This window comes from Scyliorhinus canicula, chromosome 19 (genome assembly GCF_902713615.1).
Source record: "Scyliorhinus canicula chromosome 19, sScyCan1.1, whole genome shotgun sequence".
Classification (NCBI taxonomy): Eukaryota; Metazoa; Chordata; class Chondrichthyes; order Carcharhiniformes; family Scyliorhinidae; genus Scyliorhinus; species Scyliorhinus canicula.
Window position 1 is genome coordinate 7513477 of NC_052164.1, and position 27542 is coordinate 7541018.

Below are 27542 nucleotides of genomic sequence, written 5' to 3' on the forward strand. Positions count from 1 at the left end.
TGCACGGGGCCCCTGGAGAGAGAGAAGGGGGAGTCCCGCGGTCGCTGCCCGGGACCGCAGCGACCGCCTTGGCCTGGCAGACGGCCACAAAGTGGCCTTTCTTCCCGCAGCCCTTGCAGGTTGCAGATCGGGCTGGGCAACGTTGTCGGGTGTGTTTCGCCTGGCCGCAAAAATAGCAGTGGGGCACTGCGAGTTTTTCGGGGCGTCCTGCGGCGCAGGCCTGGGGGCAGTCCGAGTCTGTGGGGGAGAGAGACGCTGAATTCCACGCTGCCCAGGGGGCCGGCCCGCGGTCGGGGGCGAATGTGCGGACGTTTCTGTTCGCGACATCTGGGGAGGTAGCGCGGGACCGTGCCTCCGTGAGGCTCAAGGTTTCTCTTTCTAATAGTCTCTGGCAGATCTGTGGGGACTGCAGGCCTGCAACAAAGGCATCTCAGATGAGGGGTTCAGTGTGCTCATTAGCAGACACTTGTGGACAGCCGCAGTTCCTCCCCAGTACAAGGAGGGCACGGTAAAAATCGTCCAGCGACTTACCAGGGATCTGCTGCCTTGGGGCCAGTAAGTGCCGAGCGTAGACTTGATTTACCGGCCGGATGAAGTGTCCTTTGAGCAGGTCCATGGCCGCGTCGTAGTCGGTCGTGTCCTCGATGAGCGTGTAGATGGTGGTGCCGATGCACGAGTGGAGGATGTGTAGCTTCTGCTCCTTCGTCGGTACGTTTTCCGCCATACTAAGGTAGCTATTGAAACAAGCCAGCCAGTGCTTAAATGTGGCTGTTGCGTTCGCTGCGTGGGGGCTGAATCGTAGACACTCAGGCTTGATGCGGAGCTCCATCCTTTTAAAATCTTGTAGATTAATTTGATGCGCGATTAATGAACACAGAAACGAAGGAGTAGTCCGAATCGAAGGCTTTAATCTACAAGAAGTGTGCCCAGCAGCTTGAGTACAGAAAGAACGATGGCTGCTGGGAAATACGGGTTCTTGTACTCCACCTCTTAGGTGGAGCTACCTTCCTCTTGACCAATGGGAAGACAACACTTGGGCCAATGGGCAGCGAGCCTTCTCCACCAATAGCAGCTCACACTCCCAGGTACCGTAGTACCTCTAGTCATACTACCACACCTACCTAATCCCATTTGCCAGCAATTGGCCATAGCCTTGAATGTTATGACATGCCAAGTACTCATCCAGGTACTTTTTAAAGGATGTGAGGCAGCCTGCCTCTACTACTCCCCCAGTTAGTGCATTCCAGACTGTCACCACCCTCTGGGTAAAAATATTTTTCCTCAAATTCCCCCTAAACCACCTGCCCCGCACCTTGAACTTGTGACTCACTCTTCAAACAAGGAGAACAGCTGCTCCCTATCCTCCCTGTTCATGCCCCTCATAATCTTGTACGCCTCGATCAGGTCAGCCCTCAGTCTTCCCTGCTCCAGTGAAAACAATCCAACCTCTCTTATTAACTTGACCATCCCATCCCAGGTAACATCCTGGTGAATCTCCTCTGCACCTGTAATGTCCTATAATGTGCCGACCAGAATTGCAAACTGTATTCCAGCTGTGGCCGCATCAAAGTTCTATACAACTCCAACATGACTTCCTTGCTTTTGTAATCAATGCCTCGATTGATTCTCTACTTCAGAATTTTCTCCCAATAGTTTCCCTAACACTGACGTGAGACTCACTAGTCTGTAGTTCCCAGGTTAATCTCTACAACCTTTCTTAAATAGTGGGACCACATTAGCTGTTCTCCAGTCCTCTGGCACCTTCCCTGTGGCCAGAAAGGAATCAAACATTTGGGTCAGAGCCCTCACATTCTCCTCCCTTCCTTCCGACAGCAGCATGGGACACAGTTCATCTGGACTTGGAGATTTGTCCACTTTTAAGCCAGATAACACCTCCAATACCTTGCCACTGCCTATGTCAATTTGCTGAAGGACCTCAGTCTCTCTCCCTGAGTTCCATATCTACCTCCTCATTCTCTTGGATGAAGACAGATGTGAAATATTCATTCAACACACTACCAGTGTCCTCTGGCTCCACCCTCAGATTTTCCCCTTGGTCCCTTATGGGCCTTGTTAGGGTCAAATCCGGGATCATAAAAAGTGTACATTAATTGTCTAGACCGGCATGTGGGAGGTATGATTTATACATTTGCAGATGACACAAGAATTGGTGGTGTGGTACATAACGAGGAGGAAAGTCTTAGATTACAGGAAGGTACAGACGGGCTAGTCAGATGAGCAGAACAGTAGCAAAGGGAATTTGACCCTGAAAAGTGTACGGTACAGGGGGACCTTGGGGTGCATATCCATAGATCCTGAGGACAACTACCGTGGAACCTCGAGCAATGGTACAGCTGAAAGTGAAACTAAGAGAAACCGTTGCGGGGAGGGCTGTTTGGCTTCTGGAAGGAGTGGATCACAGCACTGTGGGGCTAATTAAAGACTCACCCATCTGGAATCTGTATTACCAAAAGAGCAGGAATGTACAGCTGAGACATATTAGGAGTATCTTAATAGCGATAGAGGAAATCTGGAGCCTTCAATGAAAATGGCACATTCATGTGAGATTAATTCCGATGCATTCCAATCATCGATCTCCCTGCATTGTATCAATAATGGTTTTTTTTGCATTTTGTAAAGTATTTTTATTCCAATTTTTCAACAGTTTTACATTTTACAACAATAAAAAAAACACCCAGCACATTAAGCCCCCCTGCCCATCCATACCTCCCCCACCTTTCCCTCAACAGTCAATGGTAACCAACTCTCCAAAATGCAGAATGAACAAAACCCAACTTTTGTAGAACCAATCACACGCCCCACCTTAGAGCAAATTTCACCTCCAGGGCAAAGAATACCAGCAGGTCCCCCGAGGCATAGGATGGAGAAGCTGACCTCCACCCCAACAGTGGACGTGAAGGCTAAAACTTTTGCCCCCGCACCCATCTGCAACTCCAGCCAGTACGACACCCCGAATATGGCTTCCAGGGGACCAGGCTCCAATAAACAGGCAAAACCCCCGAAATGGTGCTGAAATCTATCCTCCACAATATGTGCACCTCTGCACTGGCAGAGGTTGTGGATGAGCAATGTGACGGGTCTTCCACAAGTAAACCCTCAAAATCCTCAGCCGAGGTGTCTTCAGGGATGGTGATGAGGGACTGGCTTCCAGTGTCCCTGGTGCACTTGGCTGTGGTGCCTATGAAAGAGAGTAGAGATAATTAGTGTATAGCAACAGACTCTAAGACATGAAATTGCACTCACTGTCAGAAAGATAAGCTGGTGCAGAGTCCTTACTTAGGTCTGCACTGCCGGCAGCACGGTGGCGCAGTGGTTAGCATTGCTGCCTCATGGCGCCGAGGTCCCAGGTTCGATCCCGGCTCTGGGTCACTGTCTGTGTGGAGTTTTCACATTCTCCCAGTGTTTGCGTGGATTTCGCCCCCACAGCCCAAAGAAGTGCAGTATAGGTGGATGGGCCATGCTAAATTGCCCCCTGATTGGAAAAGAAATGAATTACAAAAAGGTCTGCGCTGCCGGTCTTAACGTGGTCCCGGTCTCCTCCAGCCATGTGTACTGCACAATCCTCACACTGGGTGGAGGCCCTGATCTGTAGCATCCCACCACCATTTAGGAACATCTCCCTCTTAGTGTTGTCGAGCTTGGCCTACATGAAGACAGATGGAGAGAATTTGAGCAGGAAGCATGCCAAAGCAGATGATAGGGATGCACCTGCTGAGGTGACCGTCCTTGATGGAGATGAGTGTGTCCAAGAATGCAACCGATTTTGGAGAGTAGTTCTTGGTGAGTCTGATGGTGGGATGGAACTTATTGATGTCATTGTGTAGTCGTTTCAGTGATTCTTCGCCGTGGGTCCAAAGGGAAGAAATGCCATCGATGTATCTGGCGTATAACGTCGGTTGAAGGTCCTGTGCAGTGAGGAGGTCTTGTTCAAACTTGTGCATGAAGATGTTGGCATATTGAGGTGCGAATTGGTCCCCATGGCTGTTCTGTGCGTCTGGATGAAGAACTTTTCGAAGGTGAAGACGTTGTGATCCAGAATGAAGTGAATGAGTTGCAGAATTGTGTCTGGAGATTGGCAGTTGTCGGTGTTGAGTACTGAGGCTGTTGCAGTAATGCCATCGTCATGGGGGATGCTGGTGTAGAGTGCCACGATGTCCATTGTGACAAGGAATGTTCCTGGTTCAACTGGTCCATGGGTGCTGAGTTTCTGTAGGAAGTCCGTCGTGTTGTGGCAGAAGCTGGGCGTTCCTTGTACGATGGGTTTCAAGATGCTCTCGATGTAGCCAGAGAGGTTCTAACACAGGGTACCATTCCTGATACGATAGGACAGCCTGGTGTGTTGGCCTTGTGTATTTTTGGGAGGCAGTAGAGATCTCCAACGCAGGGAGTACGTGGGATGAGACCACGTAGGGTGCTCTGAAGGTCTGGATCCAAGGTCTTCATCAGTCTGTTAAGATGGCGAGTGTGTTCTTTGGTCGGATCTGCGGGTAACTGTCTGTAGTGTTCCTGGTTGTTAAGTTGTCGGTACACTTCTTTACAGTAGTCCGTTCTGTTCAGTTTGACGGTGGCCCCTCCTTTGTCTGCTGGTTTGATGACGATGTTGCGGTTGGTCTTGAGAGCGCGGATGGCGTTGCGTTGTGCTTGGGTGACGTTCGGGGCTGTCTTCTGAATGCGACTGATGAAACTGGCATTGACGCGACTCCTGACGGCTTGAGCATACATGTCGAGTCTAGGGCAGCGGCCTTCCGGAGGGGTCCAATTCGACCCTTTCCCCTTCGGTTGCCGCACCGCAGATCTCTCGGTCTGCTGTTCTGGTTCATTAGTTGACTCATTGGGTTCGCTGTCGACCTCTCGTGGTCTGTGGAAGAACGGAGCCTCATTTGCCTAGTGAATTCCTCCATGTCTTCCGTGAGACTGATGGAGTTCATTTTGGTGGTGGTGCAGAAATTGAGCCCTCTGCTGAGGATTTCGATTTCGTCTGGTTGAAGGGTCTGGTCCGACAAGTTGACAATAGATTTCCCTGTATTGTTTTCTACTGTGGTACTGGGGGAGGCTTGATTGCTGCTGGTGGTGATGCAGAGTTTCTCGAGCTTCCTGTTCTTGATGTGGAATGTTCCCTTCCAGTCGGGGAACACTTCAGCAGTACAACGTTGTCTACCTCATACGCTGCAGGAGAGGATGTCCCGAAGCGTGGTACATTGGCGAGACCATGCAGACGCTGCGACAACGGATGAACGGACATCACACGACAATCGCCAGGCAGGAATGTTCCCTTCCAGTCGGGGAACACTTCAGCAGTCAAGGGCATTCAGCCTCTGATCTCCGGGTAAGCGTTCCCCAAGGCGGCCTTCGGGACACTCGACAACGCAAAATCGCCGAGCAGAAACGTGTAGCCAAGTTCACATGAACTTGAGTTCATGTGAGTATGGCCTCAACTGAGACCTGGGATTCATGTTGCGTTACATTCACACACCCCCACACCCCCACCATCTGGCCTGGGCTTGCAAAATCCTACCAACTGTTCTGGCTTGAGACAATTCATACCTCTTTAACCTGGGGTTACCCCTATCTCTGGATCTGTAAAGACTTAATTACCTGCAAATGCTCGCATTCAAACCATTGTCTTGCATCTTTGACTTGTCTATATATAGTTTCTGGAACATACCTCTTCATTCACCTGAGGAAGTTTGCCATCTGCGCTCTCAAGACCAACCGCAACATCGTCATTCATCCAGATTCGATTCCCCGCTCGGTCACTGTCTGTGCAGAGTCTGCACGTTCTCCCCACTCCCCATGTCTGCGTGGGTTTCCTCTGGGTGCTCCGGTTTCCTCCCACAGTCCAAAGATGTGTAGAAAGGTGGCTTGGCCATGATAAATCGCCCTTCGTGAAGAAAAAGGTTCGGAAGGGTTATTGAGTTACGGGGATAGGGTGGAAGTGAGGGATTAAGTGGGTTGGTGCTGACTCGATGGGCCGAATGGCCTCCTGCACTGTATGTTCTATAAGTAGCAGTGCTCCGAAAGCTAGTGTTATGAAACAAACTTGTTGGACTTTAACCTGGTGTTGCAAGACTTCTTGCTGTGCTAACGCCAGCATCTTCACATCATATTTCATTCAGAGTCCTCCCATAGCATGCATATATAAACCTGTCTCCAATGCTGTTATTCTACTGCTCCTTGTTCCGCATCAAGTCTGTGTCTTCGATAGGAGAAAGTTTTACTTGTAAAACTTGGGTCACTGTCTGTGTGTGTGGAGTCTGCGTGGGTTTCCTCCGGGTGCTCCGGTTTCCTCCCACAAATCCCGAAAGACGTGCTTGTTAGGTGAATTGGACATTCTGAATTCTCCCTCCATGTACTCAAACAGGCGCCGGAATGTGGCAAATAGGGGGCTTTCACAGTAACTTCATTGCAGTGTTAATGTAAGCCTACTTGTGACACTAAGAAAAATTGTTATTATTATAACAACAGATTGACTCTTTCTTATCTTTATATTTTTAATATGCCCAAGATTCCTCTGAACAAAAACTTGTACTCCAGCCTGACATTGTGTTTTATTCCTTTCCTCTCAGATGGAACCACGGAATTTAGCATTGGTATTTGGCCCAACCCTTGTCAGGACATCCGAAGACAAAATGATTGACATGGTGACGCACATGCAGGATCGGTACAAAATCCTTGAAACGTTAATACAGCATGTAAGTTTAACCTTTCTCCTTATGATTGAATTATATGATGATTTCTTTGAAAGGAACTAATAAGGACTGAAATGGTCCAAAATCCATGATAGTCATACATGGAGTCTGAATGGAGTACACCTAGCGGCTAGAGTATACAAGCAGTGCAACAACTACTGACAAATGTCTGAAGTCCAGTACCACAGAAGACCTCGGCACGATCGACTGGCTACGCTGCGCCCGAAAAAGCAGCGCGTGGCGATGCAACGTGGCCAATAAATGACAGGATACTCTGGTCCCGGGATCTAAGCAGCTCGCCACGCCTCATGAGATATAACGCGATCTTGCGAGACATCGCAATGTGAAGCCCGCCCATTGTGGGCACATTCACTTTTTGACAAATCTACATATTAAAGCGAGATAGCTAGTCTCAATTTAATATGCGGTTCCCTGAGGTAACCAAGGCGTTGAGATCTATCCCCTGTGCCTTGGAGACCTCAGGCGAGCACTGTTCAGTATTGGTCTCAACAAATAGGGACCAGATGGAATGGCACTCATGGGGGTCTCCCAGGGGATTTGAGGCCCCAGGTGCATGCCCTCTGAGAAGGGTGATACCCTGGCACTAGTGCCACCAGGGGCACTGCCAAGGTGCCAAGCTGTTTTTTTTTTTTACATGGCGATGTTCGGGCAGGGGTGCCCTGCGTTTGGGAGGATGGGGTGGGGGTGGTGAGTAATGTCATCCTGGGTGCCTGATGGGGGATTTCAGGGTCACCCTTGGCTGGCACAGTTGGCTCATCTGCGGAAGGAAGGCACAACATCAGTGAATTAAATCATCATCGTTACTATACATGCTGGCTGGCCTGCTGAGACAGTGGCGTGATGCTGCACTGTGACATCTGCATTGAAGTTTCAACGGATACTCTGGCTGGGACAGATCACTTTCTGATGATAGGGGCCTGTGACCTCTCCCGTACCCGTGGCATACACATCTGTGATGCTCATACTTGCCTTCATCCTAGATCCCTGTCTCACCAGGACCATGGGCACCAGCTGGCCGGTGGTAGTCTAACTCAAGAGCATCACTCTAACTCCTTGTCAGCACCAGCAGATTAGGGAATCCCTCACCTTTTTGGTGATGCTACGCAGTATTGTGACCTGTCTTCTGACGGGACACTAGAAAGAGTCATTAAGGTTCCACCTTCCTTGAGGACCATTCCAGATGCCCCCTCCCCTCCACATGGGCATTTAGCAGGCCATTTCACCATGGCACACCTTCCCTCCCAATGCACTGCAGCCTGTTGTGCTGATTGTCCAGCTTTTGGAGGGCAGACTGCATGCCAGTTGGCATACACACACCGATATCTGAGCATCCAGAGGAACGGACACTTGACTACGCCTCTCCATGGCATTTCTGCACTTGCTCTTGCTGACCACAAAAGATCATTGAACGTTTTGCAGCACTGCAGCCAGGTGTGAAGCAAAATGTTGTGCCCACTGACTTTGACATTCACCTCGGTTTAGATGGGCGGCCCTTCTCTTCCATCGCTTGGCATCAGGATACTGCACATGGCACTGTCCTCCTGCACTGCACCCATCACATACAGGCACTCTTCTGTAAGACAGGGGGTAATCCCACCAAACCTGCCCTCCCGCCTTCCATGGCCCCTGACACTGATGACATTCAGGAAAGCAGTCTTCAGCCACACAGCACTCACAGTGAGCAGTCTTCAGCCACAGTGCCCACAGAGAGCAGTCTTCAGCCGCACAGCACTCACAGTGAGCAGTCTTCAGCCGCACAGCACTCACAGTGAGCAGTCTTCAGCCACAGTGCCCACAGAGAGCAGTCTTCAGCCGCACAGCACTCACAGTGAGCAGTCTTCAGCCACAGTGCCCACAGAGAGCAGTCTTCAGCCGCACAGCACTCACAGTGAGCAGTCTTCAGCCACACAGCACTCACAGTGAGCAGTCTTTAGCCACAGCGCCCACAGAGAGCAGTCTTCAGCCACAGCGCCCACAGAGAGCAGTCTTCAGCCACAGCGCCCACAGAGAGCAATTTTCAACCACAAAATGCCACAGAGAGCAATTTTCAACCACAAAATGCTACAGAGAGCAATTTCCACCCAGCTGGGACCACAGAGGGAAGATACGATAGTGGCGTATGGAGGCATCTTGACGAATACATCAATAGGATGGAAATAGAGGGATATGGACCCCAGAAGTACAGACAGTTTTAGTTCAGACAAGCATCCTGATCGGTGCAGGCTTGGAGGGCCGAAGGGCCTGTTTCTGTGCTGTACTTTCCTTGTTCTTCAGCAACACAGCACCAGAGAGATCAGTCTTCAGCCACACAGGGAGCAGCTTCAGCCACACAGCGACCACAGGGAGCAGCTTCAGCCACACAGCACCACAGACAACAGTCTTCAGCCACAGTGTGTGAAGATTTGAATGTCCTTAAGCATATAAACTATCGGATGACAAGGCTGCTCTTCATCCCTCTCGATACACAAACAGTAACCTGTCCCTTTCCTTTGGAATAATAAATTGTAATTCATTGATTCAATCCAGCATCTGGAATGGCATTGAGCACAGTACGAGTTAAAATCCACATTCTTTGATTGTGAATATTTTTTATAATCTTGTCCTGAAAAAAATCACTGCACATTATATTTCCAGACATTAGATGGCCTATTTTTGTGTTTTCTTGATGTTGGACACCAAAACCTATTGCTTAAAGCAGAAAAAAATAGAAAAAAGCAATTCAAATTAGATTGTGTTAAGAATGTTTCCTCAGTCTACAGTATTGTTATTTTTTTCTCAGGGTAATCAGTTTGTTTGTATTTATTTCAGTGTGATTGGTTTTTCAATGAAGACCGGGACCTGGATGAAAACGTAAGTACTCTTCAACCTAACTCACAGGCATTAAACAATACCTTCTTTAGAAAAAATAATGCAATACATGAAATGGAAAAAATACTTAAGGAATTATTTAACAATAAAGAAGGAAAATCTCTTACCAAACATAATGTAGGGAATAATGGCATGGCACTTAATAAATGGGACATTCTGAAAAGAAATGAAGAGATTCTTAATTTATCAGGAAAACTGGTATCAGTGGAGGCAAAAGGGAGTTTGAAATGATTTGAGCCGCTATGGGCCTCAGTGAAAACCCAAAAGGAATTTTAAAAACCTAAATATAAATTCTATGAAGCTTGTAGGTGTCACATGAGAAACATCTTGACTCAGAACCGTAGAGGTTTATTACACAGAAGGAGGCCATTCAGACCATTATCTGTGCTACAGCAATTAAAAACTATGCTTTCTGCTTTGCTGTCTCCTCATAGCCAATAGTAGATTTTAAGGATGACATCCGGGCAATAGTAAGGGATGACATCGGTGCTATGGAGGATAAGGTTGAATCCATTTGGGTGGAAATCAGGAATAGTAAGGCGAAAAAGTCACTGATAGGAGTAGTCTATCGGCCACCAAATAGTAACGATATGGTGGGGCAGGCAATAAACAAAGAAATAACTGATTGCATGTAGAAATGGTACAGCAGTTATCATGGGGGATTTAATCTACATGTCGATTGGTTTAACCAGGTCGGTCAAGGCAACCGTGAGGAGGAGTTTATAGAATGTATCCGCGATAGTTTCCTAGAACAGTATGTAATGGAACCTACGAGGAAACAAGCGGTCCTAGATCTTGTCCTGTGTAATGAGACAGGATTGATTCATGATCTCATAGTTAGGGATCCTCTTGGAAGGAGCGATCACAATATGGTGGAATTTAAAATACAGATGGAGGTGAGAAAGTAAAATCAAAATACTAGTGTTTGTGTTTAAACAAAGGAGATTACAAGGGGATGAGAGAAGAACTAGCTAAGGTAGACTGGGAGCAAAGACTTTATGGTGGAACAGTTGAGGAACAGTGGAGAACCTTCCAAGCGATTTTTCACAGTGCTCAGCAAAGGTTTATACAACAAAAAGGAAGGACGGAAGAAAGAGGGAAAATCGACGTGGATATCTAAGGAAATAAGGGAGAGTATCAAATTGAAGGAAAAAGCATATAAAGTGGCAAAGAGTGCTGGGAGATTAGAGGACTGGGAAATCTTTAGGGGGCAACAGAAAGCTACTAAAAAGCTATAAAGAAGAGTAAGATAGAGTATGAGAGTAAACTTGCTCAGAATATAAAACAGACAGTAAAAGTTTTTACAAATATATAAGACAAAAAAGAGTGGCTAAGGTAAATATTGGTCCTTTAGAGGATGAGAAGGGAGTTTTAATAATGGGAAATGAGGAATGGCTGAGGAACTGAACAGGTTTTTTGGGTCGGTCTTCACAGTGGAAGACACAAATAACATGCCAGCGACTGATAGAAATGAGGCTATGACAGGTGAGGACCTTGAGAGGATTGTTATCACTAAGGAGGGAGTGATGGGCAAGCTAATGGGGCTAAAGGTAGACAAGTCTCCTGGCCCTGATGGAATGCATCCCAGAGTGCTAAAAGAGATGGCTAGGGAAATTGCAGATGCACTAGTGATAATTTACCGAAATTCACTAGACTCTGGGGTGGTCCCGGTGGATTGGAAATTAGCAAACGTGACGCCACTGTTTAAAAAAGGAGGTAGGCAGAAAGCAGGAAATTATAGGCCAGTGAGTTTAACTTCGGTAATAGGGAAGATGCTGGAATCTATCATCAAGGAAGAAATTGCGAGGCATCTGGATAGAAATTGTCCCATTGGGCAGACGCAGCATGGGTTCGTTAAAGGCAGGTCATGCCTAACTAATTTAGTGGAATTTTTGAGGACATTACCAGTGCAGTAGATAACGGGGAGCCGATGGATGTGGTATATCTGGATTTCCAGAAAGCCTTTGACAAGGTGCCACACAAAAGGTTGCTGCATAAGATAAAGATGCATGGCATTAAGGGTAAAGTAGTAGCATGGATAGAGGATTGGTTAATTAATAGAAAGCAAAGAGTTGGGATAAATGGGTGTTTCTCTGGTTGGCAATCAGTAGCTAGTGGTGTCCCTCAGGGATCCGTGTTGGGCCCACAATTGTTCACAATTTACATTGATGATTTGGAGTTGGGGACCAAGGGCAATGTGTCCAAGTTTGCAGATGACACTAAGATGAGTGGTAAAGCGAAAAGTGCAGAGGATACTGGAAGTCTGCAGAGGGATTTGGATAGGTTAAGTGAATGGGCTCGGGTCTGGCAGATGGAATACAATGTTGACAAATGTGAGGTTATCCATTTTGGTAGGAATAACAGCAAACGGGATTATTATTTAAACGATAAAATATTAAAGCATGCCGCTGTTCAGAGAGACTTGGGTGTGCTAGTGCATGAGTCACAGAAGGTTGGTTTACAAGTGCAACAGGTGATTAAGAAGGCAAATGGAATTTTGTCCTTCATTGCTAGAGGGATGGAGTTTAAGACTAGGGAGGTATGTTGCAATTGTATACGGTGTTAGTGCGGCCACACCTGGAGTATTGTGCTCAGTTTTGGTCTCCTTACTTGAGAAAGGACGTACTGGCACTGGAGGGTGTGCAGAGGAGATTCACTAGGTTAATCCCAGAGCTGAAGGGGTTGGATTATGAGGAGAGGTTGAGTAGACTGGGACTGTACTCGTTGGAATTTAGAAGGATGAGGGGGATCTTATAGAAACATTTAAAATTATGAAGGGAATAGATAGGATAGATGCGGGCAGGTTGTTTCCACTGGCGGGTGACAGCAGAACTAGGGGGCATAGCCTCAAAATAAGGGGAAGTAGATTTAGGACTGAGTTTAGGAGGAACTTCTTCACCCAAAGGGTTGTGAATCTATGGAATTCCTTGCCGAGTGAAGCAGTTGAGGCTCCTTCATTACATGTTTTTAAGGTAAAGATAGATAGTTTTTTGAAGAATAAGGGATTAAGGGTTATGGTGTTCGGGCCGGAAAGTGGAGCTGAGTCCACAAAAGATCAGCCATGATCTAATTGAATGGCGGAGCAGGCTCGAGGGGCCAGATGGCCTACTCCTGCTCCTAGTTCTTATGTTCTTATGTAATCGGGAAACATAGTGGCCACGCTCACTTAATCACCGGAGAGGCCATGGGTCAGGGAAACCGGAAATGGGGAAAACCTCCTGCGATTAAGTCAAAAGGCAGGAGGGGGCTGTTATGAGGAACCCGTCTGCTCATGCCGAGATGTCAGTTTGGCTCATTAAGGAGCCAATTGACTCCAATCAACCTCATGTCCACCAGAATTTAGTTGTAGCTCATGGATTAATAGGAGCTGCAAGATTTTCCAGTGTCTCCATAAGGCCCCCAGTAAAACTTGTTGGCTTTGCCAGCAGTTTGGGATGGGGGGATTATGTGGTGGACCCCTTGTTGTCAGGTAGTCCATGCCTCTCAAGGGACCCATCATTGGGAAAGGGGGTAAAACTGAAATCCAACCCTACACTTGGTCCTAACCCACTAGGCCCCTCCCTGCAACCCCCTCCCATCTTCATTCCCCTGCGTCCAGGGACCCAATGATGATCCCAGGTGAAGTCGCCAGAACATTACTGGCAGCAGGCATCATGCCCAGTGGCACTGTTGGCAGTAGAGGACTGCCAGTCTTCAAATCAGAGTAATACTCTCTTCAATCACTTCTTGAGCACCAAATAATTTTTATTGCAGAGAAATTTGCATCTAACTTTACTATTCTGAATGACCCAAGAAACATGAATGTTCAGACAGGTGTAAATATTTACAACCCAGAAACAATGTTTTAAACATTGAAAAAGAAAGACTTGCATTTGTATCGTGCTTTTCACAACAACCAGATGTCTCAAAGTGCTTTACAGCCGATGAAGTACTTTGGAAGTGTAGCCAATGTAGTAGTGTAGCAAACACATTCTTTAAAATGTATTTTGATGTTCTAGGCTCCAGTTGACCATGTAGATAGTACAGAGTTACAGCCAGTACCAAACATAGACCATCTGCTGTCAAACATTGGAAGAACAGGAGGAGCACCAGGCGATATCTCAGGTAATAGAAACTTTTTAGTACTGTATAGGTCTGACCCTTCTAAATTGATGTGTCATGGTGTAAAGCAGAATATATCAGATCTGAGATGTGTGTATGCCCTGGAAAGAATTCCAAATAGCTTCAAGACATTTCCTTTTAAACTTTTTATTTTATTTTGATGATTGTATAAGCAAAGTAACTGAATAATAAGATTTCAAATGAAAAGCTTATAATAATTAGAATGTTGATCACTTGATTTCAATATCAGCTTGAATTCTAGGGTGGCACCTCACTGTTTTATGCTGAGGTGTAGACTTCATTCTCAAATTTCAATGGGGAATTTCCTTGGTTTTTAATAGCACAGCCCAAACAATATAGTGATCTGTTTCCATTTATTTTCATTATGTATTCATATTAACTGGATAAATCAACAAGATATCCAAAGCTACTCAAAAAAGACAGGAGCACACTCCTTTAATTGATATAACATGGCATGACATTTTATAACGCATTCTGCAAAGATTCTATGCGAACCGTGCCTAACGTAACTTGATGTTCGCATACTTTGTATGAAAATGTAAATTTCTAAGTAAATCCAAGCTTACCTCCCCTGTTTCCTAAATAGGTGGTGCTTCTAACAAATTGCTTCAATTTGATTTGATTTATTGTCACATGTACCGAAGTACAGTGAAAAGTATTTTTCTGCGACCAAGGGAACGTACACAGTACGTACATAGTAGACAAAAAAAGAATAATCGACAGAGTACATTGGCAAATGGTACATCGACAAACAGATCAAACTATAAAACTATAAATATTGCCTGTTATTGGAATGTTCATATGCAGTCTTCAAATGTTTCTTGAAGTCTTTGGGAATAGGTTCAGCAACCAACATTCAAGTTCACTAAACAATGTATGCCAAATAACGAATAGTCAGTTCCCAACCAGTTGGGAGAACTGTTGGACAGACTGGTCGAGCAACAACCTGGCACAGACATACTCCTGAATCACACCATATAGCCATTGTTTTTGACTTCTCCTTCACCAACCCTGGGTATGACCTGTCCCACCAGCAGGACAGAGCCACTAGAGTTGGCAACACAGTAAAATATATAGATGGAAGGAGTGATCATGGGAGTCTTCAACATTGATTCTGGACCGTATGAAGTCTCATGGACTCAGGTCAAACATGGGCAAGGAAACTTCTTGCTGATTAGTTCCTACTGCTCTCCCTCAGCTGATGAATCAGTGCTCCTCCATGTTGAATACCATTTGAAAGGGACTTCCAGTGGGGACATGTAGGGAAGAATTTGCACATGAGGTGGCCCCCGCTAGAGAACTTATTTAAGATGTTTTTTGCCCGGAACTTTGAGCTAAAGTTTGATTTTAGTGATGGGTTAAGTGTCCCACATCAAGGCGAAAACCCAATAGATACTGGATCAGGCAGCAGGAAAATAAATAATTAGCGTGAGTTTGGCAGCTCGAGAGTTTGGTCTCAAAATAAAATGGTGGAGTCTGCTGCAGTATCAGGGTCCACTCCACTAACTGTTGAGATCTTAGTGGTGGAGCTCCAGAAATTAGGGCAGGAGGTCTCGTGGGTGGGTGGGTGGGGGGGGGGGGGGGGGGGGGGGGAGGATTGAGGTGCCGGTATCCTCGATTCAAATGGCCTTGGCTAAGGGGATGAGGTGGTGAAGGTGCAGGTACTTTGTATGAGTACCTGTAGCTGTGGGGGTAGCTCTGTCTAGGCAGAGAGATCAGATCACCGACCTGGAAGGGGAGATGGTACGGGTGGCAGCCGATAACAAAGTATTAAAAGACAAGGTGGCAAGTTTGAAAAATGGTCTCGTAGACAGAACTTGAGGGTGGTTGAGTTGTCAGAGGGCCTGAAATTAACAAAGTTCATGCCACAGTTGTTTTGGAAGATGGTGGGTGAAGAGGAAATGCACCTTCCCCCCCCCCCCCCCCCCCCCCCCCCACCACCCCCTGAGCTGGATTATGTCTACAGGTTATTGAGGTAGAAGCTCCTTGCAGTCAATCACCACATGCAATCATCGTGTGCCAGCATAGGTTTTAGGTCAAAGAAAGGGCAAAGGATCATAGTGATTGCAGATGGTAGGGCCATGCGGTGAGAATTTATCAAGACATTGGAGGGGAGCTGTCCAAGAGGTGTGCTGCATTTAATAAGGCCAAGGCTGCGTTGTATTACAGTAAGATTTGATTTGGTGTGGTTTACCTCGAGTGCCTCTGTGTGACTTACAAAAGTAGAGACTATTACTTAGACTCCAGAGGAGACCAAAGTGCTCGTGGAGAGAAATGGACTGGTGTTGAGATTAATGTTTTTAATATTGGTTGGGTGATGTTTGTATGGAGGCGAGGCGGGTGATTTCTGGTCATCGGTGGGGTGTTTCTTGGGAGGTTTGGAGTTGTTTTTTAATGGGCAATGTTATTGTGGGAATTGGAGGGAGGGATGTTGATTATGTTCATGTTCCTTTTGTGTTTTTTTCTCCTTCTCCTTTGGAGATAATAAAGTTGGATTTGGGCAGGGGGCTGGTTGGTATTTGGGAATTTTGATGAATTGTACTCCGTGGGGGCAACCCAGCTAGCTAAAATAGTTTAACGGGAGCGAAGGGATGGGGATAGCTGCAGCTCCTATGGGGCTTTTAAGTATGAGCTTAGGTATTTTGTTTTCATAAAATAAGTCGTAAGTAGGAGCTTATGTATTTTGTTTTTGTGTTGGGTAGGGTTTAGGGGGGCGGTGAGGGGGGAGTCCTTGGTTGTCTGGTTGATGCTTGTTCGACTGGTTGGGTGTGATGTGGGGGGTTAGTTTTCGGATGGTGGCTGAAGAGTATTCTTTTTGTGGTAGTGTTGGGGATATGGCAGCCATTTTAGGTGGGCCTGGTGTCGGCTCTCCTTGAGAGGTTGCTGGACTGCCTCACAGGGAAGGAATGGCTTACCCTGGTTAAGGGAGGGGGTGCTAAACGACGCCCCATCCAGCTGGTCACAGGGAATGTGAGGGGCTGAGTGGACCGGCAAAGATATCTAGGGTGTTTGTGCACCTTAGGAGTTTGAAGGCTGTGTGGTGCTGTTGCAGGAGATCCATTTGCAGGTTAGTGATCAGTTAAGGTTGCGGAAAAGTTGGGTGGGGCAAGTGTTTCATTCTGGATATAACCCGGGATTTTGACGGATCCAAATGGTAGATATGTTATGGTTAGTGGCTTGTTGGTGGGTGCCCGGTGGTGCTGGTCAATGTATGTGCCCCAAACTTGAATGACACAGCTTTTATCAAAAAGGTACTGTCATTGATCCCCGATTTGGACTCACACCAGCTAATCCGGGGGAAAGGACTTTCACTGTGTATTGGATCCTCGATTGGTTAAGTCGAAGCTTAAGGCTATGAGGCTACAGGGTGGCAAAGGTACATTTGACCTTCCGGAGCAGATGGGGGAGCAGACCTGTGGAGGATTTTACCCAGATGAGAAGGATTTTTCTTTCTTCTCTCAGGTACATCAAGTATATTCTAGGATCGATTTCTTTTCTGGTTGGTAGGTCCCTGCTGCTTGGGGTGGTGGGGGCAGGGTATTCGGCAACAGTGATCTCTGATCATGCTCTGCATTGTGTGGATTTGGAAGTGGGGTCGGGCCTCTCACAACACACCCGTGGAGGTTGGAGACGTCGCTGTTGGCAGCTCTGGCACATCTGAAACCCCAAGGATAGCCACCAAAGGACAGAGCTCTAGCTCAGTCTTTGGGATTTGCCGACATGGTGCTAAAAAAGGACCCTAAAAAAGCCTGCCAGCTGGTATAGAACCAGAACATGTGTGTGTCGTTCTTCCCTATATTTCATTTTGTAACCGGAGGAAAGCACTGAAGCTCTTCAAAATACCCATAATATTCCTATGGATGACCCGGGACCCTCACATACAGCAGCAAATCATTTGTATATAATAATACCATATGTTGCACTCCCCCTTTAACAATCCCACTCCACACATTCGAGGCCCTCAAAACAGCGGCCAATAGCTCAATTGTCAATGCAAACAACAAGGGCAGCACTGGACACCCCTGGCCTCGTACCCCGTTTGAAACCGGAAAGACCCCAAGCTCATGGGCTGGTACAATCAGTAGCAAACGGGGCCGCAAAAAGCAGGCATACCCAGAACCAAATCCAAACTTCTCCAATACTGCAATAAGGTACCTCCACCCACCCGGTTTGAATGCCTTCTCTGCATCCAATGATATGTTTTTTCCGATTCTGGCCTGGCCCCAGGAGTAAGCATTCATATTCAACAAACTCCCTCACATTGGCCGACAACCTCTGACCCTTCACAAATCCAGTCTGGTCTTCCTCCACAACCTCCAGGAGGCAAGCTATAAAGACAACACCTTGGCCAATAACGGCATCCAAATTCAACATGAAGATCAGCCGATACAGCTCACACTCTGTGGGGTTCTTATCCTTTTTTCAGGAGCAGAGAGATAGACACCTGCCCCAGTGTCTCCAGGAGAGCGCCCCTTGCAAAGAGTCCGTAAACATGCTCAGCAGCAACAGACAAACTGATCCGAAAACTTATAAAATTGCACCAGGCACACATACGGCCCCGGTACCTTCCCTGCCTGCATGTGCCACAACGGTATCTAAATGTCCTCCAAGCCCAGTGGAGTCTTCACGTTCTCCCGCATTTTCTCCCCCAATTTAGAAAACTCCAAATGCACCAGGAACTCTGCCATTCCCCATTCCTCCTCCAGCGACTCTGACCTATACAGCCTCTCATAAAAGGCCCCTGAACACTTCATCCTGGCAGACTCCAGCCTACCCTCCGAATCACTAACCTGAATAATCTCCCGCAGCTTAGATGGTGAGCCAAGAGTCTGTTGATCTTCTCCTCGCACTCCTATACCGCCCCTTTTGCCTGCCTCAGTTGTCGCACCGCCCTGTCTGTGGACAGCGGGTCAAACTGTATATGCAGTTTTTTCCTGCACGTCAAGATCTCCAGGTTGAGTCCCTCCCATATCTTCGATCCACCCGTAGAATCTCATCCGCCAGTTTCTGTCGCTCTTCCCTTGCCTCCCCATCCACATGTGCCCTATGTTCTATGTATACGCTACGATCTCTCCTCTGATCACCGCATTCAGCGCCTCCCATAAAGTTGAGGGTGAGACCATCCTGTTATCGTTATGCTTTACACACTCCCATATGGCCCTTGACGTCCTCACACAGAACCCCAAGTCAGAGTACATAGAACATTACAGCGCAGTACAGGCCCTTCGGCCCTCAATGTTGCGCCGACCTGTGAAACCACCCTAAAGCCCATCTACACTATTCTCTTAACATCCATATGTTTATCCAATGACCATTTAAATGGCCTTAATGTTGGCGAGTCCACTACTGTTGCAGGCGGGGCATTCCACGCCGTTACTACTCTCTGAGTAAAGAACCTACCTCTGACATCTGTCCTATATCTACCCTCAATTTAAAGCTATGTCCCCTCGTGCTAGCCATCACCATCCGAGGAAAAAGGCTCTCACTGTCCACCCTATCTAATCCTCTGATAATCTTGTATGCCTCAATTAAGTCACCTCTTAACCTTCTCTAACGAAAACAGCCTGAAGTCCCTCAGCCTTTCCTCATAAGATCTACAGCCCTATCTAATCGCCACCCCTACTACGCACTCGACTGTCCTCCAACACCAGGTCACCCAATGTGGGCATGGTCTGAAATAACCACCGCCAACTACTCAACTTTCTCCCAGCAAGAAGAGTCCATTTCATAATAAAATTATTAATCCTTGAATACACCTTGTTTGCAGAGGAAAAGAACGAGAACTCCTCCCCAGGATGCGCAAATGCAGACAATACCTTCACCGTCCCAACCGGGGCCAATGACTTAAGCCTGGAGCGATCCACCTTCGGCTCCAACACACAGTTCATATCACACCCCCAAAATCCAGATCCATTACTGTAGCCAGCAATCATTTCATAGTCTTAGATGTTTACAGCATTGAAATAGGCCCTTTGGTCCAGCTTGTCCATACGCCCAGTTTCTATCAATAAGCTAGTCCCACTTGCCCGCATTTGGCCCATATCCCTTTATGCCCAGTCTGTCCATGTAACTGTCTAACTGCTTTTTAAAAGACAAAATCGTACCCGTCTCTACCACTGCCTCTGGCATAAACAATACGTCGTCCCAGTTCGGGGCATATACTACGACCACGACTTCCCTCCAGTATACCATTAAGGACCGTCTCGCCTGATCAGCAATGATTCCCTCCGCCCGAAACAGGCCCTTCTTATTGATTAAGATCGCCGCCGCCGCCGCCCCGCCCCCCCCCGGGGCCCTACTATTAAAGCCCGAGTGAAATATTTGATTCACCCAAGCTTATCTGGTCTGTACCCGCAAATGGGTCTCTTGTAAAAACACCATGTCGGCTCCCAAATTCTTTAAATTGTGTCTCTCCTCCCGCCCCCCAGGCCTCATACATTCCAGGTGACTAACCTTGTGGCCCCTCACCCTCAAGTCAGCCATTACCACTGTGGTGCATCATACTTAACCACCAGTTCCTAGACCCGATGGCCACCTGCCCCACCCAATGTTTGGAACAAAGAAAATCCCCTGGTCCCTACCACCCTCCTCCCAACCCCCCAAACTAGCAGACTGCCTGCCGCCTCAACCAACTCCCTCCCAAACAAACAATTCTAGACGCATCGGGCCTCACCAAACTAGCCCAACAAGTCTCAGCCCCTTCCCCCACACCACTCCCGTTCACTAGCACACGCCTTAGTGCTAGCAAGCCCGCCCGCCCCCCCTCCCCGGTCCCACTCCCCCTCCCCGGGTCCCACTCAAAACATGGCCACAAAAAGCCAGAAACACCATCTCCCAACCCATCCTTCCTTATCCAAATCCCAGCATCCTCATCATGCTCCTCTTTCCCTTTAATTACCATATCAATCCCACCTGCTTTACCATCCCCCATGATCCTAGCCTCAAGAAAGATCTCCTCATCAACCTCCATTAAAAAGAAGAACCAAGAAATAACACAATGGACGAGATTCTTGGGCCGCGGCCTCGAGGTCAATGAACCTTTACACAGTGTCCCGTCCATGGCGATTTTGCAGTGGGCTTGGCCGAAAACCAACCCAATATATGCACTATTTACAATTAACCAGTCCGGACTTTCACATACAAAACCCCGCCAGCTCTCCTCAAACCTGCCCCAGTCCTTTATCCTTGATGAACGCCTCCGCGTGCTCCGGCGTGTCAAAGTAGTGATCCTTTGCGTCTATCACGACTCTCAGACTCGCTGAATACACCACACAAACTGCACACCCTTGTTGTACAGCTAAAGGCCGCCTGCGCTTTCACCAGCTCGGCACTAATTTCCTGATAGATGCTCACCGTGTGCCCTTCCCAATCAATGTAACGATTTCTTCTTGGCCCACTCCAGGACCCACTCCTTCCTCTGATAACTGTGAAAGTGGATGTTAGTACCTGAATCAAAATTGTGCAGAGTGGAATGAACATCCTTAGCATACATAGAGAACAACACCCTTCATAATTCTGGCTTTGATTCAATTTTAGCTAGAGGTGATATTCGTATTCATTGTTTTCTGGGGTTTAGGTGGTTAATGCTTTGAACATTATTGTCAAAATATATTTTCAAAGGAAATATGCTTCCACTATTTGGAAAACTAATGTTTACTTGAAAAATGATTCATGATAATGGCACTGCATGTGATATAATTCACAGTTTGATATAAATTATTGTACAAGAGTATTTTTTTTAACCCATTTGTTCATTTAAGTAATTCTGATAATTGAAACCACCATTATACATTTTCAGCAGAATGTGGTATGGTGACCGACGAACATTCAGGCTGTCCAGAGATGGGTTATACCATGATTTCAAAATGATGCATCAAACAGGCGCTGTTCTTTCTTTATTTTGTGTGTGTTCCTTTTGGGTTTCTCCAACATATGTTCTTCTAATAGGTTTTCTCTGCTTATGATGACTCTGTAAATCTCCATCATGTTTTATCACTTTGTGAAGCAAATAACTGTAAAATGATGTTTTTTTTTCCATATTTGAATGTTATTCTAAACAACTTGCCTTTACATAGCATCTTTATAAAGATGTAAAACATGCCAAAATCATGCAAGTAGAGTGTATTTTATATTAATGTGATATTGGAGTCATGTGCCTTTGACAGTAGTTGTTATGGAGGTCTGAATAACAAGACGAGGCAGCAAATTCTGAAATTTTACTTTATTCTCTAGATGTGGGTGTCAGTGGCAAAACCAGAATTTATTGCCCATCTCTAGATAAAGCTGAAGTAGCACACTGGGCTGCATTAGTGGACAGTTAAGGTGGGCCTTATTAATGTGCAGTTACATACAGGCCAACTGAAGGGCATTGGTAAACCAGCTGGGTTTTTATGACAATTAGACACTTCATGGTCACTTTACAGATTCTCAACAATTGAATACAAATTCTCAAACTGCTGAGGGATTAGAACTCGCGTCATTACAATATTCATCCACATCTCTGGATTATTAGTTCAGTAACATAGCCACTACAGTATTGTACCCATTTTCAGTCCATTCATTTGGAAGTATCTACATTTTAAAGTAGAATCTCTACATGGTTAGTAATTCTTGAGAACAAAATACATAGGATAATCAGACATAGGATGGAGCACATATTGCTTAATGTGGTTGCAACTATTGTGAGGGAGGATAGGTAAGTGTGGGACTTGCAGTGGAAATAAGGAAAAGCAGTAGGTGGGTCAAGCAGGACACTTCTCGAATCATTATAAATGTGTGTTGGGAGAAGACTCCGCACCTCAACTTAAAGAGAACCTAAGTAGGAATTTGCATTACTTAGGGAATGTTTTAATAAACTATGATTAATTTGTTTAAAGGTATTTTGACTGTGCAATTAGCTCGTTAAATGCCACAATGCTGGTCTTAATTTTCAAATGCACAAAAGTGATAAAGGTGATGAGATGAAGGGGTTTTGGCGGATTTTAAAAAAATCTTTTTTTCAATTTCCTCTCTCTGTTGGCTATTTCCTTAAAATCTTTCTACTGTCTCTTATTCCTAAAGCGGACCTCGTGGAGAAATAAACTGGGTATGATTTGGTTCCTCTGTTGCATTGTTGAGTTCAAAAGAAACACATGTTTGTTATGTTGGGGGAGTACATTCGTCGCTGGTTTGTGCGTGATCTGCAACATCTGTGTGTACCCCAGTTAACAAATTTAAAAAGAGCATCAACTGACATATCTTTACAATTACATATAGATTTATTTTCACCAGAATTTGCTAAATAATGTCTGGTTTTACGAAGTTTATGCCCCATCGATTATCATTCTCAATTATATAGGTAAGATTTTAACAGAAGCATAGCACTAGTGCAATTCACTGAAGTAATCCATCTAAAATTCTAAACATTGGCCTGATTGGGAATTGTCTCAAATGGAAGTGTTTTCCTAACTCTCTAAAGCTGCAAGTTAACTTTATGCAGTGTACAACTCATGCACACATGCGACTGACTTGATGCTTGAGGTTCTGTGATTCACACCATCCACAAATTACACATTTAATCAGTAAAACAATTGAAACAAACCATTGCCATATAACTTGCACCATGATTACCATTTAATTAATTATTTTGCTGTGGAATTTCAATTTTCATTTTGACAGACAGAAAATGAAATGCCATAACTCTTATTTCCTCCCCCTCCTCTCCTCCTGTACCCCCACCACTCACCAAAAAATGTAATGCAGCATATATGCTTCATAAAACCTTTTTACTTTTCTTGCATGCATAGTCACAATTGCCCACAGTTGTATCTGACAATACTTTCTATTGCCATGACCAAAACTCAGATGATTGTCAGTGCTCTTTATAGTTTGTATGATGCTGGTGGTGTACCAGATTGTGTTCCAGAACACGTGTGATCTCTCCTCTTACTTATGACGACAACTATAGTTGCCATCTCATGCAGAGTGTAAACTATACTATTGGAATTATAGGGTTATTTATTATTGAGATGTCCAAAAATTCTCTTCCTCAGGTCTTGGTACAAATTAGAACAAACCGAATACATGCTGTGTTATTAATAACATTAAAACATGCAGATAATTGCATTGAAGGACCTTGTGTAGCTATGTGAATCTTGACATATGAATCGATCTACTTGCTGCAAGGACTGCTGCTTCAGCTAATGAGATCCATGTTATTGATATCATGAATCACATTAAGGTGGTGCATGTAATCGATGAGAAATGTAGTGGTAATTGTGTTCAGGACTGTAAGAGTTAATGTGGGACTGAGGAACATTATGATGACGAGAGTTACATGGTGTAGAAGAGTGTAATTGTAAATGTGGCAGAAGTCAACTTGAAGATAGTCAGGACTGTATCCTGTGTATATTAATATATACATATATAATTGTGTTATTAATAAACAGTTATAGTTCAACCATAAAAGCCTCTAGACCTCTTCATGAGATGACATGCAATCTTACAAAATGGTGGTAGCGGGAGAAGGATCCCAAAGTCTCTAAGAAGGAAGAAGTAAAGAAATTGAGAAGTGAGCCTAATTTGAAAACTTAAAATAAACAGTTGGAGCTCACCAAAGAAGCTCCATTACAGGCTTGGAGGCTGAAGGGCAGGAGAAGTTTCTGTGCAGTGTAAAAGAACTCCAGCAGAGCACGTGAAGGTCTGTTGTGAGACCCAATCAAAAGCAAATGCAAAAGACCTACCCAGATCGCAAGAATATGTGCAAACACCAAAAAAAAGGTGAAATAAGCTTTAAAATTCCAGTACACTGACCAGGCAACCCCAGCAGATTGTTTTAACAAGCACATTTGAAGAACACTGCATTCCGTGTCCAGAATTGGTGCGATAACACTATCGAAGAAAATGTTTTTGAAAAGAAGTCAGGACAAAAAATCTACTTCAATTCTGTTTTCCAAGCTTAGGAAAACAATCAGCTGGCCAAAGCGGTTTGATCAGAAGATTTTTTGCAAAATCACTGATTTGAAATTGGTCCATAACAGCGACCGGGGAGCCCACCAAAGCCTGATAAGCGCAGTAAGAAAAATAAGTGATTGCTGTACCATTTAACAAATCAAATCAAATCAAATCTGTATTCTCCCGTGCTGAAAACAGCCATGGAGGGAAAATCAACACTACCAGGCCAATTAAGGCAGATGGGAGATCCGCACCAGGTGTAAAATTGGACGTTTTAAAAATTGAATATTTTTAAGAACCGGGCTCGAATAAGAAAATAGAAGCTGGACAAATGAAACATCATATTCAGTAGGTCCAATAGCTGACAACACATTTGCCAAACAAGGAATAAATGAATCTTTTGATAACTTTGAAGAGATCATGATGTCCCTTGGCGCCTACTTTAACTGAAGAATCAATACAATTTTGGAGCAAAATTTAACAAGAGAGTCCAAAAGCACGGTGAACCGGTAGACTATTTCATAAATTATGTTATGTAGATTGGCTGAAGGCTATGGTGACCTTAAGTCGAAGCTCATAAGAGACTGAATAGTAATAGGTGTAGCTGATATTCTTTCGGATGTACTGCAATCTAAAGAAAGCCTGACTTTGTAAAAAGCCATCCCAAATTGTCAGACAATTGGAAGCCCGCCAGAAAAACCAATCCATTTTGTGTGACAAAGTTAAACCATGGTACAGAGCAAGCACAACAGTCCAGCTCCTAAAGCAACAAAAGGGCAAGAAAAGAAAAGCACAACAAGATGGGTGACACACCATGGCAACAGTGTGGTGTCAAAAAACTTCACAGCAATCACTGTGCAGTGCTGCCTAGGAAACTTCAGAAAGATGTGCAAGCCCAAAACCTTGAGACATGCAGTGGATCCCAAATGAGTCCATGAGATAGAGGAGCCACACCAAGAAGATAGAGGAACCACACCAGGAAGATAGAGGAACCACACCAGGAAGATGGAGGAACCACACCAGGAAGATGGAGGAGCCAACCAAGAAGATAGAGGAGCCACACCAAGAAGATAGAGGAACCACACCAGGAAGATAGAGGAACCACACCAGGAAGATAGAGGAACCACACCAGGAAGATGGAGGAACCACACCAGGAAGATAGAGGAGCCACACCAAGAAGATAGAGGAACCACACCAGGAAGATAGAGGAACCACACCAGGAAGATGGAGGAACCACACCAGGAAGATGGAGGAGCCAACCAAGAAGATAGAGGAGCCACACCAAGAAGATAGAGGAGCCACACCAGGAAGATAGAGGAGCCACACCAGGAAGATAGAGGAGCCACACCAAGAAGATGGAGGAACCACACCAGGAAGATGGAGGAGCCGACCAAGAAGATAGAGGAGCCACACCAAGAAGATAGAGGAGCCACACCAGGAAGATAGAGGAGCCACACCAAGAAGATAGAGGAGCCACACCAAGAAGATACAGGAGCCACACCAAGAAGATAGAGGAACCACACCAAGAAGATAGAGGAACCACACCAGGAAGATAGAGGAGCCACACCAAGAAGATAGAGGAGCCACACAAAGAAGATAGAGGAACCACACCAGGAAGATAGAGGAACCACACCAGGAAGATAGAGGAACCACACCAGGAAGATAGAGGAGCCACACCAAGAAGATAGAGGAGCCACACCAAGAAGATAGAGGAGCCACACCAAGAAGATAGAGAAGTCACACCAAGAAGATAGAGGAACCACAACAAGAAGATAGAGGAGCCACACCAGGAAGATAGAGGAGCCACACCAAGAATATTGCTTTAGGTCTCATGAGGCATTGCGAGCCGGTTGATCCTGGGAGCGGGGTCTTCCGGTTTCTATTGGCTATGCTGCGTCACACCGTGCTGTTTTTCAGGCGTAGCGTGGCAGTTTGATCTCGTCATTTGTTCTTATCCAAGATAGCAAACCTGCAGTTAAGGAAAAGATAATGGGGTAGAATATTTTACTCTACTTTTGAAGGGTGTTCAAAAGTGTAATCTGATTACTTAGGCCAACTTCTTTAAAGAGATGTGGGTTTATAGAACTGTGCAATTTCAGTTTTTTAAGTTTGTTTTTAAAATTTATATAGTTTACACTCTGCCATAATTGCATCATTTCTCCACGTTTCATACTTCAGTCCATTCTGTCTTTCTTGCTTGCTGTGTGAAGTCTCAATATTAACAATTTTGGTTCTGGCAGCAGCTTTGCTTCCTGTGACTCAACATTTAATTGCCTAACTTTGGATCCTCTAGTCTTGAAATAATATTTGCGTTAACTAACAAATGAGCAGTTTAAAAAAGCAACTTGCCAATAGATTGGCTCTTCTGTGAAAAATAAACATTTTAAAATTCTTTTGTGGTACAGTAAAATTCAAATGATCATGGTGGGTCTCTGATCTTGGTTAGTTTGTTGAGGGAAGGCTCCCTGCAGAAAGGACCATATGAAGAAATATATGAACTTAAAAAGTCATTAGGTGAATTGCTCTGGTTTCTCTTGCGGCGGCCACAGACCTAAAGTGACAAAAATAAATTTTTAAAATACTAATGTTAATAAAACTTGTGCATTGAGAAGTTAAATGATACAGTTAAAAATGGAGGGTGTATAAAATATTTTATGCCCAAAGAGATCATGTCTTATAGTGTAATGTCCTTGTTAGACCTATGGAAAATATTAAAATACAGCATCAGCTATTTTAAGCAGCTGCTCGTTTCTTTATTGCTTACTACAAAAATATATTTTATTTTAGGCAGTACCTTTCAAAATGCCAAACAAATCGGAATATTATTGCTCTGAAAAATATTTCCATACATAAGTTCTCACCATACCCATGCAGTATAGTAACAGGCTG

General features: G+C 45.4%; 1 protein-coding gene across 1 annotated transcript in view; it reads left to right on the plus strand.

The window, feature by feature from the left end:
- Nucleotides 1-27542, plus strand: part of LOC119954499 (rho GTPase-activating protein 21-like) — a 296828-nt gene that overhangs the window by 259928 nt on the left and 9358 nt on the right. Inside the window, exons 22-24 of the mRNA XM_038779786.1 lie at nucleotides 6588-6713; nucleotides 9540-9581; nucleotides 13598-13703. Of these exons, the coding sequence (XP_038635714.1) occupies nucleotides 6588-6713; nucleotides 9540-9581; nucleotides 13598-13703 (274 nt within the window). The remainder of the gene's footprint in view (nucleotides 1-6587; nucleotides 6714-9539; nucleotides 9582-13597; nucleotides 13704-27542) is intronic.